This window comes from Astatotilapia calliptera, chromosome 8, assembly GCF_964374335.1.
Source record: "Astatotilapia calliptera chromosome 8, fAstCal68.1, whole genome shotgun sequence".
Taxonomy (NCBI): Eukaryota; Metazoa; Chordata; class Actinopteri; order Cichliformes; family Cichlidae; genus Astatotilapia; species Astatotilapia calliptera.
The window spans coordinates 4500424-4514878 of NC_137429.1; the positions used below are offsets into that span (position 1 = coordinate 4500424).

The 14455-nt window shown below is 39.2% G+C and overlaps 1 protein-coding gene across 2 annotated transcripts; it reads right to left on the reverse strand.

Moving 5' to 3' along the window:
- Nucleotides 1-502: 502 nt before the first annotated feature.
- On the reverse strand, nucleotides 503-11830 carry tubgcp2 (tubulin gamma complex component 2). 2 transcript variants are annotated; one of them, XM_026178001.2, is made up of 18 exons: nucleotides 11703-11830; nucleotides 11179-11342; nucleotides 10164-10292; nucleotides 9744-9920; nucleotides 8561-8720; nucleotides 8261-8468; nucleotides 7234-7433; nucleotides 6323-6512; nucleotides 6100-6245; nucleotides 5841-6021; nucleotides 4423-4603; nucleotides 4168-4340; nucleotides 3790-3918; nucleotides 3581-3701; nucleotides 3335-3478; nucleotides 2527-2643; nucleotides 2209-2372; nucleotides 503-866 (listed from the first exon to the last, which is right to left on the reverse strand). In XM_026178001.2, the coding sequence occupies exons 2-18, from the start codon at nucleotides 11326-11328 to the stop codon at nucleotides 791-793; spliced, it is 2646 nt and encodes an 881-aa protein (XP_026033786.1). In that variant the 5' UTR covers nucleotides 11329-11342; nucleotides 11703-11830; the 3' UTR covers nucleotides 503-790. The 2 variants fall into 2 exon arrangements, with proteins under 2 accessions (XP_026033786.1, XP_026033787.1); XM_026178002.2 differs by having other exon boundaries at nucleotides 11179-11339; nucleotides 11703-11826.
- Nucleotides 11831-14455: the final 2625 nt, after the last annotated feature.

The following is a 14455-nucleotide window of genomic DNA, read 5'->3' on the forward strand; positions in this document are numbered from 1 at the left end:
TGGTTTTCGCAAAGAAGGTCAAATTTTTTAACTAAACCTTAGAAAATCTTCAACAATCATAAATCTAAACATCACCTGATTTATTTTTATTTTACCTTTTAATGTATGACATATTAAAAAGTTCAAATAACGTACCAAGAGTAAGAAAACATGTTGAGTTGACTGAAGAAAGTTTTTAGCTCAAAAACATCTGAAGGGTGTTTTTTCTGATCCACAAAGTTAATCAGAAAAAAAAAATGATTGTCTGTTTTTTTTTGTTTTACTTTTTTGACACTAGTTTTTTGACTTTTTGAAACACTGAATGATGAGTTATTCAGACATTTTAAATCTATTCTAGATTTGTAACAAAAATTTCCACAGAAGGTTTTATTGTGAAGTTATCACACTTCCTGTATGACTCATGTTTCTCTGGCTAACATCATCAAGGAGTGTTCATACTGGTTTCTTTGTTGCTCACTGCAGATAAAAACCAGTTAAGGCAGGGGTCAAGAGACCAAAATTATTCAGTACATTTTTGTTTTAATTAAGTTCAATACAAACATACATTTTCATAAATTTACAGGTACAATAAGTTACCCATAAATAGTGACGACTCACATTTTCAGAGCTGAAGCACTAAAATGACACTGCAGACATGAATGACTCTACAGGTCATACAGAAATGTCATGTATATATATGAACAAACATACACGTCTTAGCTCTTTGAATCGTGACTGTCTGGGCGGTTGGACTGATGAGCAGGTATGATGAAACTTTTATTTTTGCATATTCACACGAAGCGACGACAGGCTACGCTGCTGCCTTCTGACTGCGCTCGATGGCCATCCTCTCCAGCCGCTCAGTGTAGAAGCCGTTAAAGTCCAGCCTGAGGAGTCATCAGAGGAAATGTAATGATGCACCTTTTGTTTCAAATAAAATTCATTTTATTACAGTCCAACAAATTTGCTATTCCTCAAAAAAGCAGATGTTATCACTGAAAAGTGTTTAAATGGTACTTTAAGGTACATTTCTGTTTTTAAAAATTTAACTGATGATATCAACAAGATGCAAAGAAATAACTATTTTGCCTTTAAGTTCATAAGCCCTATGTATCGTGTTAAAGAGACATGACCTGAAGTTGAACTAGTGTTGGGCTGAACTTTTGTGTAATATGATTTTATATCAGAAGATGTTGCAGTGAGGAAAAACTTTTTTTTAAACCAGATTCATATTTACAGCCGAGGTCCAGAGAAAGCAAATCTTATGATTTGTAAACGCTGTCCCCTGGTGGTGAAAGCTTAAGTATAAATTTAAGGTACCTTCTGTAATTATTGTTGAGCCTTCAGATGTGTGCTGCTGTTAGCTTTCGATATTCTGCATTTTTTTAAATAAGCGTGTGCTCTAACATCCTGTTTTTACTCCGTCTTTAGCATTTTCCAGAGTAAATAAATCGATAGAAAGTTAAATAAACACAGTAAATTAAGTTTTTAATTCTTGTTAAAAATCCAGATAATGAGCTGCTTCCTGTAATATTACACATATATTTGAGAGTTAACCCCAGGACCTTTACTGACTGATTTAAAACAGCAGCTTTTCTGCAGGAAGATGAAACCTGAGTTTTATGCTCAGCAGCTCTGTTTGATTCATGCTTTCAAAATACATTTAAACTTTTCTACACTGAGGGGAAGGTTCAGTCGTCCGGCCCACTGAAGATCAAATTATAGTTGTACGTGTCCGAAGAACTACGCTAGGCAACGGTGACTCACTGCACCATCTTGTGGTGCAAAGTGGTATTACAAAAGAAGTGCAACATCACCTGATGTCTCTTCGACACAATACAGACATAAACCCAGAGTAGATGTCTTTTCAAACTCTGTAGTTAGTTCATACAATATTTTTTTTAACTATTTTTAAAGAAAATTATGATAAGAACCTTTAAGGTGATCACATGACCCAGAACCTTTGTTTTTAAATGGGCAGGATATTTTTTTAATCCCCATTGGAGCAGGATAGGAGTCTAAAAGATGCTATCTTAACAAAAGCCACCTACAAAACTGTTCTGGTTATTAAATGTTAACAACTGTTAGTGAATGCAAAGAGAAAATTGACATTCAGCTTCATTTCCATGCAAATGAATAGTGCAGCAACTGCTTTGAGCCTGTGTGATGGTATGAAGAAAAAAATTTAAAGCCTATTACAAACGTCCTCTGTAATGCTGACAGGCGTACCTGTAAATGATGCTGATCATGCTGTGCTCGCAGTCGTTGGTGCTGTAGATGCTCAGCTTGTCCAGCAGGTCCAGCAGCAGCATGCTGAAGTTGCTGTCAAACTTGCTGATGGTGGCTTCGAAGCTGGCGTCGGTCTGGAGGGAGTCTGCGTGATCAGCTAAAAACTGAAGCAGCAGCCAAGAGGAAAGGACGACAAACAATCATATAATGAAAATTTTAGGAGGATGAATGAACAAAGCCTGATTTAGTAAGGTTTACAGCCTCTCTATTCAGTACGTGTTTCTCAGAGGGGAGGCTGTGGTGATGGATGCTTTGTACCTTCGTGGTCAGCCTCTTTTTCTCTGGCTCGTCGGCCTGCTCGCTCTGAGCGGAGGGCTCATCCATCGTCCCCTGCTCCATGGAGAGGCGCTCCAGCCTCATGCTCTGTGTGAAACGCTTCATCAGCAGAGGAGGAGAAAAAAGGGCAAAAACACATCTGTTTGTTTAATTTTCAGGTTTTTCGAGGCTTAGTTATAGCAGAGCTGTAAAACGATGTTCAAATAAAAGGAAAAATGAACATTTATCCGACTATGAAAATGAACAACAATCTGAGTACAGTGTAGGTCCCGTAAATGCTGCACAATAACCACAACATTTTTATCAACGCAACATGCCTGCTGAGGCTTTTGTGCAATTCTGCATCCAGATTTTTAGGCTCTGAGTCGATGGTCACAGAAAAGCTGCAGGTGCCCAAACTAGATTTGCAAAAAGCTATCTCATATTCTTCACATGTCTGGGTTTCATCAAGTCTCCAAAAAGCATGTGGGAATATTTGTTATAGTCTGACGAGATCAAGAGTGATCTCTTCTCCTATTTACCCACACAAAAACTTCACATTTTAACAGAAGTCTGCAGACTTTATTATCCACCGTGTCTAAACAGCTTAAAGGCAGACGTGGCTCTTTGAATGAAATTCAAACTATGAGCGCTTCAATTTAAAAATGTGTGTGCAGCAGTTTTTTGCAGGGTTTAAGCTTAAATACATTGATTCATGAAACTAAAGTAAATTAAAGAGTGCTGTAATCAAATACTACATTATTGAGGCTGTGACTTCATTATCTCTGGTTTTATGCAGTCGTGGAAATACCTGCATGCAGTTTGTGAACATGACGCAGACAGACATGAGCTTGGAGAAGATCCTGAGCAGCTCGGGGTTGGTCAGCATGCAGTCCTTTAGGCAGTTGTCCAGGAAGCTGGTGTGATGACAAAGCACATCATCGATGTTTGAAGCCTGCAGAAAGAAGAAAAGAAAAATAACTTAAGATCACATTTTCCCTGAAACCAGCACGTCTCCTTCTCAGTGCTCCTCAGGGGTCCTTCTTCAATCACTCACCATTTTCAGGTTGTTCTCCATGACGTGCCAGGTGGGCTCCATCACCTCAAACATCATGTAGTACTGAATGTTCTGCACAAAGTTGAGCATTCGCTGTCGGAGGGCGAACGCGGTAGCGAACCTGCACACAGGTGGTAAGAACAAAAGGTAAGAACGTTCTACTGGTTGAAACTTTTACAGGAAGTCACCTCAGATTCGTGGCGGCTCACCATTTGGCAGAGTGTAAGGAGTACTGCCTGAAGTCTTTGTTGCTGATCCAAACGTTGCACAGCAGCCGCTCAACATGTTTGCAGTAAAACATGTGTCTGAACAACATCTGGTACCTCGTCAGTGCTTTCCTGGATAAATAATGCAAACATTAGCTCTTCTAAATAAACAGGTTGGTTTTGTGATTTCCCACTTTTAACAAATTTAATTTAGTCAAACTAAAACCAATATTTTTTTTGTCTTTTTTTGTTTTAACCATCTCATTTTTTATTTTTTTTTATTTTACAGCTTGTATTTTTTTTATATTTTATCACAATTCACAGATTAATAAATATCTTCAGATGTATTTATCTAGAGTAAGATCCACTGGAGCTCTGAACCTGTTGATGATGAGCGAGAGCGGCCATTTGACAATGTAGTCGAAGGAGAAGGCCTCGAGCCCGCTGAGGGCCACGTCTGGCGGATCAGCGTTGATGATGGCCTTCTCTTGTTTGGTCTCGATGGCCAGCACTCGCAGCAGCTGAGTGATGACATCGTGAGGCATTAAGTCGATCTGTGGAGACAGGCGAGGAAGGTCAGACCAGCTAATTGTTCACATTTTACAATCCAAACTAAACAGACACGCCTTCCCCCACCTTCAGGTCATCCTTGAAAGGGTCCGTGTTGGCCGTGCTCATCCTCAGAGCCAGCTCCAGGAGAGCCTCCAGTCTGGGAGGAACGATGTCATCCACCGGCTTCTTCATCTCCTCCTCCGTCAGGTCCATGAAGTGCACAAAGAAATCTCCTTTGTCCATCAGGAAGTAGTGCTTGATTGATCTGACACAAGAGAGAACAGACATTTGAAAATGGTCAAACCACTTCATAAAATAATCATAGGCTTAAACATAACATAAAATAAAAAACACAAAACAAAAGTGCATCAGGAAGTTCGACTGGCTTTGACTTCACATCAAAAGCAAACAGACTAACGTTAATGTCACTATGGTAATTTTGTCTTGGTACCACAAGTAAAGAAAACGCATGAATGATGAAGGAAGAAATCCTTCATCAGACTGTTTAACAAGCTTAAACATAAAGAAAAGTGAACTTTTCACCTGCTGGTTGGTTTTACAGAGCAGGTTTAAATTAAAGCCGTCTTAACTGCTTGTTTACATTTTTACAAATGTGACAGATTTAAATTGTTTACACTTAAATCTCGTACATTTGTAAAAATTACTGAAATCATATACAGTATAAAAAGATGAGATAAGAAATTCTTTTGTCATACACATGCTGAATGCAGCAAGAGGGACAGAGGAACAGAGTTATAAGATATACAATATATACAATAAGAATAGTAGTATACAGTAATATACAGTAGGATAGTGCAGAATATAATATCAAATAACTCTAATGAAGTAACTAGTGAAAGTGAAAAACAAGTGAAAAATTGACATAGTATTGTGCAATTGAATAAAAGACAGTAGCAGCATATAATAGTCATCTGCTCTAGCAGTGATATCCGCAGCAAGCAGGAATGAGTCGAAAATTTATTTACATTTAGATTAAGATCAAATCTAACCACTTGTATTTTAAGTCATTAAAACTTGAGCATCTATAGAAACCTTTGCAGTAACCACACAAAGTACAATAGAGACCCAGCAGAACCTCTGTTTAAGACTTGTGTTTTCTAGAGGGATCTTTTTTTGACCAAAGTATCAGTTTTAGTCATCTTAGCATAAGCTGAACTAAACTGTGACTAAATCTGGGCTGAAAATGCACCACGGCGAAGGCAAAAGGTATATTTGAGTTATTATAACGAGACAAAACAAGCGATTTGAAACAAAAATGGATGCAAACAGTAACCGCCTCATCCCAGTTATCTTGTTTTCATAATCACTGGAAGCTACAGAAATAGCCCAGCCCTAACACTAGACGCTGACTTCAAAATTTACAGTTTTAATCTTGACAATAATTGTGTGTGTGTGTGTCAAATATAACAGAACAAACTGGTCACACAGCATCTCATCCTATCTTCTCACCACAAAATATCCAATAACCATTAAATATTCACCTCAGACGTGAGACCAGCTCCTTCTCTTCCATGAGGAAGTCCAGAAGCACTTTGCTGGCGTAATTGTAGGCTTTCTCTATCTGCTCCACGTAGGCCCTCTCCTTCAGGGTGTATAGCACCTCCTTAGCATCAGGACACGTCACGTCCCGCCCGCACTCCCGCACCACATTGAGATATTTCCCTGCACGATAGCACGTCTCAACATCGCCGAAAGGATTCCCATTTTATGTTCAACAAGTCTTAAATGTTCTATTTTTACCTGTGCTTAGTATTTTGTCTGCCATCTTCTGTAGAAAGGAGGGAATCCGATGCTGCACAATGGTGTATCTCTGATCCCAGTACTTGTCATTGTAGTCTTCCTGAATCTTCTCCTTTTGCAGCTCGTGCTCCTCCACCATGAACTCACTGTGGAGTCACAAAATATGAGCTTTACATTTTACAACACACATTTTTCAGAGTTGAAACTCTGGGAGCAGCTGAACCTGTACGGATCCTTGATGATGCCCCTGTAGATCCACTTCTCCAGGATCTCAAAGTACGGGACGCTGGCTGCTTTGGTGAGGTACAGACACAGCTCCTGAGCCTGGCTGTCACCGGTGTAATTGAAGGTTCTGTCATGGAGAAGGCTCAACGTGGACCCTCCCATACACTCTCCTTTGTCCACGGAGGACGCTGTGAACACAACAGAAAGCATAATTTAACTAAATATCTGTTTTATAATAGGTGAGATTCCACACTAATCAGGCATTTTCAAAGTGTTCAGTGTTGTTTGTGTTCAGCGTTGGTTAATCTAGACCCAGTTTGATGTGCCATGTTCTCTTCTAAAGTGGGTCAGATCACCTTCCAGTCAAATTAACTCTCTGGTGCTCATTTAAAGAAGCTTAGACTGCACGTCTTCTACGATCTGTGACCCACAAACTAACGTTTATAAAGTGAAAACATTCAGAACTCCTCCTCACCACTAATCTGCAAATTCAGCTCTATATCTCTACAACAGATCAACATTTTTTCTTAATATTTGCTTTGTTAAACATATGTTTAAACATTTTAAGCTTATTTTAAACAACATCTGAAGACAGTTTAGAAGCAGATGAAATTTTAGGGCTTGTAATTCAATAAACTGTGCTGGTATGCAGAAGCAGAGATAAACAACTTTAAGTTAGGAATCTAAATCAAGTCCACTTTGGCAAAGGAGAAGTAGCACTCTATTCTCAAGAGACTTTCTCCACCCTCTGGTTTGCATTTTGTCCTCCTTTTGCACCAGGATGGTGCCAGAACTCCAGCAACTCCTGATCACTGCGCCCCTAACTCATCCTTCTTTCCATGTTTCTTTGACAACTTTTAATTCATCATGCCTGCAAACAACGACCATGTGTTATCTTCAGTTTCTTACCGATTGATGACAGTATCTCCATGGTGCGCATGGTGGGCTGGATGTAGAACCAGAGCTTCTGCAGGGACAGCAGGCCCTGCCGCTGGAGATGCTCCAGCTGAGTGACCAGGATGAGATATTCCTTCATCAGCGTCCTCATTGCCGCTGTCAGGGCGTGGTTCACCTGGCCGTACTCGAAGGATGACTTCTCCTCAATGAACCTGGAGGGCAAATGCAACACGTCACCTTTAATTATCTTATAACATATAATCTCTTTTAGACCCTTTAAGCAAAGATCATATGATTCTGAATTATTTGATATTTATGTCACTTTTTTCAAGCTCTAAATCACTGAGACTCCCATTGATATCGATCATTAAATATGAATTTAATGCGAAAGAGCAACAGAAAATAGATAAAAGGTTTCAACAGATAAACAATTAAAATATATACTTTGTGTTTAAGGCGCACATATAAATCATACATAGGATCAGATGTCTAAATAATATATATAAATAAACCTTTCAAAGATAATGCAAAAAAATCTGCATTATCCTGTGCCTGCAGCACATTTTAAGACATTTGGAAATTTTACCCATGCAGAAATCTGGAGGGCTGAAAAAAGACTTTAATGTTAAAATTCCCAACTTTACAGCTACAAAAACTGTTTGATCTCTAAAGCAAATTTCCTCATGTAATAACCTAAAAACTTTACAGTATGATTTTCTTCTCTTTTCTTTGTATATCCATTTATAGTTTAATAAAGCTTAAGGTCAGAGGTGTGGATTTTTTGAGTGCCAGCTGAGTCACTCAGCTTTGTTAACTGCAGTCACGTAACTGAAGCTTCCATTCAAGGTTATTCTAAAAACTCAAAGCTGATGTGAAATAAATATTTTAGTTACAAGAGATGCTGTTGGGTTTTTCTTTTGCATTGCATCAACCTTGAGGGTCCCAGTAGTTCATCTGGAAAACTCATTAGTGATTATGTGCATTTGTGAACTTAAGCCTGTTAGCAGTAGCTCATACCGGGCACAGTCTACGCTCTTACCGTGTTATAGTTGAGTAGTACGAAGCGACCGGTAATATTCTGTTGACCAGCTCTTTGACAGACATGTCCAGTGTTGGATCAACGATGAAGGAGCGGTTCTGCCGCCCCAGCACCGGCTGAGCGGTGATGTCTCGCCCGTCGACTCCAATCAGCACAAACAGCAGATCCTCCACCAGAGCTTGTTCCTGCGTCCCCAGAGGCAGCGTACCTGACCACGGACAGTAACCACATCAATACGCACAGGGGGACTATATTCAGACTCCATGCTGCACAGGTGAATGTGTAAATTTACCAACTTACCAACAGGAACAGCTGGTTCTCCTTGAGGGGTGGGGCTGGTGATGAAGTCTCCGATGAGAGCTGGACGATCATACACCCAATTGGGGAAGACGGGGTTGGGCTGGGTGGGGTTCTTCTTGTTGTGTTTGTCCCTCAGCATCTTCCGTGTGACTTCAGCCGGCTGTAGGCGAATTCCAAAAACAAAGAAACTCAGGATTTAAAAGCAGCAGATGGTAAACTGAGTGAAATTTAATGTAATTTTTATCAATAGCAATAGACTGGCCCTTCTAACCTTCAGATTAAACTATTGATCAAGGCAGCTTTTTATTCACAAAAAAATGCCAGCAGATGTTTCTGTAAACAGTGACATACTGCAGGTAACCTTTATATGATAACATGTTATTATTATACCTGATCTACAGCTTCATGATGTTAGTTCACTGTTTAGTTTTTGTTCCCTGTCACATCCTTATGGTGGATTCACACCAAGCCTGAAATGAAGTTTTTCATTACAAATAAAGTACATGCAATGAGGCAAATTCAGGTTAGTTAGCTGTGATGTTCTTTCTGCTGAGCCCAAGTGGCCAAAAACAAATCTTGTGCATGTCTAATCACTCCTATGTGAAGTACACTGCGAATCTAATGTGAATGAGAGCTTCTTTTAACCTCTTTATCTCCCTTATTAACCAGAGATTCGCCATCTCTGATCTGATCTACTTTAAGAAGAAGAAACCTGAATAGCTCTATGAACAAAAATTCTGAAACTTAAAAAGGACCATCTCTGTGAACCTCCAACTCATCTTCATTGTAGGACTCCAGAGAGTAGCTTTGTATGACTCACAGTCCAAAATAAGCCTTCTTTATCTTATACTGGGCCTTTGTGCAGCTTCACAGCTCATTAACCATTTGAACCAAACTGTTTTAGCGCCTCCATCTTCACACCCACTTTCCTCTGAGTGATTGCCCCTCATAAATTATTTGACAAGCAGGTGGTTGGAACTTTGTGCTCTCTTTGACATCACACAGAGCCAAAGAACAAAAATTGTCTGAACCTGTTTCCACATATAAAATAAACCAATAAATACATCCTATCTTGATTACGTTTCTAGCTGAACTTATTTTAGCTCCAAGCTGTCCTGTAGAGTTTCACAGGCTAATCTAACCTTCAGACCAGTAACATGATCTGAAGGTAAGAGATGCTCACCAGAGGAGCGTTGGAGCTCGCTGTTACATTGCCAAGCTTCTTACGCAGCTCGTCCAGCTCCTGCATGGACATTTTGGTGCTGGTTTGAGGCAGAGAGTAACTGGTTGTTGTGGTTGAGGTGGTGTTTGCTGAAGACTCCGACCTCTCTTTAGCATTCTGCTGCAGAAACTGGAGGGTCTGCAAAAAAAATATCAAGGCAGGGATGCAAAATTAGATTCAAGTATTTTATCAACCAACTCTCTGATGGAGGGACATAAATCAGCAAGTTTCTTAGTTCATAGAGTAGATTACATTTTTTAAACTACTTTTCAACATTAATAATAAGGAAATAATTGTGATTTTAGATCAGGAAGTATAGAAATATTTGGACTCAATGACAAAAAGAACCGGATGAAAAGCAGCATGTAAATGAGGCGTTACCTCTTTGTCCTCACAGAGTTTGGAGAGCAGATACACCAAAGGGTCGAGGTTCCGAACATTTTTGGACTTAAGCTCCTCATATTTCCTCAAGAAATCCTCCGGGGTTTTAGAAAACTCTGCTAACTTGACCTGAAAGTGACACAACATGCAATATGAAGAAAATATTCAAAGAAACATATCTGTTGTGAACATTGGGTATTTAACTACTTAGAGTAAGTTAGAAAACTTTAGCGTTAGGGAAGTGATGAAGTGATGGCCACTGCAAACAAGAAAGGGGCTCAAGGTGGTGGTGGGATTACATCCCTGACAGACTTCTCAACCAATCCTGACTTCCTCATGCATTACCACAAATTCTCTCTTAGTACCTTATCATATACGGTCTCTAGATCTACAAAAACACACAGTTCAGTTCTTTCTGAACTTCTCTATACTTCTCCATCAACATTCTCAAAACAAGCATCCCATCTGTACTGCTCTTTCTTGGTATGAAGCCATACGTTCCATTCCCCAGGCATCCTTTCACGCTACAAGATTAACTTCAATACTCTGTCATTGGGATGTCAGGTATGTCATCTGAACCAAGAGCCTTGGTTCAGATGACATACCTTGATCCATCCATTGTTGCCTTCACTTACTCCTTACTAATCCTCTGCACTTCCTGATTTCCTACCTGTCCCCCATCTATCCCATCATTCTCTCTCCTCATTTTCTTCATTCATAATTATCTTAAAGTACTCCTTCTGCCTCCTCACCAAACTCCCTGTACTCATTAGTACATGTGAAATCTGGAAGGACTACTGGTCATAATGATGCATTTGGAAATTTTGCTAAAGTTAATTGCGAGATGAATGTCTCTGGGAGGAGTTAACAAACATTACTATGGTGCCAAGTGCAGAAAAACACAGTCTGACTGGGTGTCTGATAAGAGGACAGATGCAAATTAAAAACTAAATTATCAACTGATGAGCCATGAAAAGCACTGCAGTTAAACACAGTGGAGTACAGTATAGCCCACCTTGGCACTGTGCGCGGACACTGTGGTGGTGACATAGGGGGTCCTGTGTTTCTGGAGCAGGTCTATGTAGCCCTCTGCTCCGTCGCCGCCTCGCACATGAAGGAGGCTGAGCAGTTCGTTCACGTCGTGGTGGATCCTGAACTCGCTCATGGCTCCAGCAGCTGCTATAACGACAAAGAGGTTTTATTTTGTAGGAGAGGGCAGAAAGAAAGAGAAAGAATTTAGCTCAGGCGGTCACAATGGATATGAACATCAGAGCTGCCGGCTCACACTGACAAATATCAGCTGAAGCTTAGTTGAGGGTTTAACGGCTGTATGTTTATGACATCCTGTCTTTCAGTGGTGATGCAGAGCTAACAGTTGTTTACGCTAGCTGGCTAGTTAGCCTGCTACAGAGGGGGATGGTATCTAGTAGCTCTCTGAGCCAAATGAAACATGAAATGCCATAAAAGCAAACAATAACGTAACTCAGTAACATGAAGCCCCGTTACAGGTTTAACTAGAGTCTGAAGTCATCACTCTACCTGGCACTCGCCTTTCTGCAGCGTACACCGGGTCAGATAGCAAACGCGCCCACTACTATCAAATTCTTCTTCTTCTCCAACAGCGCAGTGACGGCGCCACACTGACCCCTACAGGTCAGTGACGCCTGACCATACAAAAATAGCCAGAAAATTATGCATTTATTTATTTAAACCGGAGTGTATATTGAATATTCTGACAAATAAAAGAATAAATTAAATATAATTTCACATATATTAGTTAAAAATTGTAACATTTTGGCTCTTTTGTGCAAAGTATTGCTTATGAAATGTATTGTGCGAGATGAATGTCTCTGGGAGGAGTTAACAAACATTACTTCTTCAAACATTACTTCCTTCATGTTTGTCAGGAAGGAAAAAAATCACACTGATAATGCAGAAGTTTCAAAATCTTACAAAAATAATATTTCAAATAAGATTAGGTTAATAGGTTAATAATATCTTAATGCTGGGGCTGAAAGTCAAATTGTAATACAAATAGGAATATAATAACTACTTTTAAAAATCAATTTGGCAAAAATCTATCAATCATAAAACAGGCATTTTCTCTAAAATCACAATACTGCTTTTGTTACTGTACTTGAACCCGGGTAGATGTCTGCTTATGTATAAGTTTTGTGAACTAAAAAAAACTAATTAAAATAAAATAAGAGGAACTAGCTTTAGTTTTAGTATCTGTTATTGAAAAATTAATATAAATCAACCTATTGTTTATGATAATGTGAAAACAGCAGAAAACATAATTTATTTTAATAAACGCACTAACAATTTAATTCTTTAACTAATGGAAGTAAATCAAATATTAGGGTCTCTAGTTCACTAAAATATCATGGGGTCGTGTGTACTTCTTTCACGCAGAAGCGGAGATCCACGACCAAAGAGACTTCCTCCACCATGGGCATTGTGGGCTGAATGTAGAACCAGAGCTTCTGTCACTGGAGGTGCTCCAGCTGTGTGACCAGATATTCCTTCATCACCATCCTCATCGCCGCTGTCAGGGCGTGGTTCACCTGGCCGTCCTGAAAGGATGATTTCTCCTCAATCAAACTCGAGGAAAAATGCAACACGTTGCCTTTAATAATCACTTAATAATCACCACTTTAAGCAAAGATCACATGATTCGTAATTATTTTATATTTATGTAACTTTTCGGGCTGTAAATCGCTGTCGCTTACATTCACAGTATCAGTTAATCGTTAAACATGACGTTGATGTGGATGAGGAGCAAAAAAATGATAAACGGATTGATACCTTAAAGTTACCATAAACTGATAACCTGTAAGTAGGCCTACAAGTTCACAAGGCAGTGCTAATCCTCAAATCCGCCAAAATCCTGTACAGACCTCTGCTGAATGATATGACCGTATGTATGCCCTCATAAGAAAAGATTATGGTCCCAAAGAAATTTTTAACCACGCACATGGATTCAGTAGTTTCGTGTTTTTCTGTTTGATTTGGCCTCTTCCGGAAAATTTAGTCTATAACAGAAAAAGGAAACATGAAACCTCTCCTGAAACCAAACTGATTTTCTGAGACTTACTGAAAGAAACCCCAAAAGTTGGTTCTGTTCATCTGCAGTTTTGTTTTCAGTGGGAGAAACGTTTCGTCACTCACCCAAGGGACTTCGTCAGTATCCAGCTGAATGCAGGTTTCCCCAACCTTATAAACAATACATTAGCATAATGACTGAAACAAGCACCACTGACGAACAATGGGCTGTGAGGTCAGTCTCCTGATCATTAATATGCAAACCGTCATAACCAAATAGGAACAGAACCAAGTTTTTTGAGATTTCTTTACCTGGACAATTGCGCATGCATCAATGCAGTCTATGTGGTTGTTTAGGGTCACAACCACTAGGAGGTGGGGCATGATTTTCTGTGTTGCTAGCACGCACTGTGGTTGAAGCGCTTTTACATGTAAATAAAAGTTCTGCTACATTTAAGCCCTTGTCAGATGAGTTCACACAACGCTAAATAAGCCTATCAGCACCTGTTAAATATCTGTGTAGTTTACATGGGGAGATTTTAAATCCCAAGTATCTCCCGACTAACTTCCGGTTAGCTCTAGCGTCTACGTAATTGAGCAAGATCAGAACAGCGCCATCATAACTCTACATCTCGATACAGATTAGCCCAAAGTTTCATAGATGGCTACTAAAAAAATTAGGAGTGGGCCTCAAGGACGAAAACACACACACACACATATATATATATATGTATATATATATTTTTTCTTTCTTTTTTTTTCGAGATAGACAAAAAAGGTATGTATGGATTTATTTTTGAGTCTACCTGAATGAATTTGACAGTTTTGTTTCCTACGTCAAAGTTATGTTTGAACATATTTAACTGCCACAGTTAATATGAACCCGGTCTGCTGACGTAATCATTGAAGAGTCTGAATCATTTGTTTCTGAGAACATGCTCGTTTTTGTCAGCTTGCTAGCCTACCCAAGAGGAATTGTAAACAAAATTAATAACCAAATAATCTGTTTGATTGTATGGCTAGTTTTAGTTGTAAGCTACTTACTTACTTAGCTATTTTGTATGTGTGTCTGTGCGTGTATATGTTTGTTCGTTTGTTGTTTGTGTTGTTTTACAACTTAGAGTAAGCTATTAATTTTGAACAAATGAAATTAAATATAGCCACAGTAATTTTCAACTGCAAGCAGTGGCTAGAACGTCATGCATTTATTATATGTTTATTATTCATTCATAATGTGTTTTTTATTA

Excerpts from the sequence above, each read along its gene's own strand:
- tubgcp2 (XM_026178001.2), bottom strand. The coding sequence starts at position 11,328 with ATGAGCGAGTTCAGGATCCACCACGACGTGAACGAACTGCTCAGCCTC. Across the intron at positions 9,921-10,163 it reads AACTCTGTGAGGACAAAGAG|ACCCTCCAGTTTCTGCAGCA; the intron begins GTAACGCCTCAT and ends TTTTTTTTGCAG. Across the intron at positions 4,341-4,422 it reads CTTTCAAGGATGACCTGAAG|ATCGACTTAATGCCTCACGA; the intron begins GTGGGGGAAGGC and ends CTGTCTCCACAG.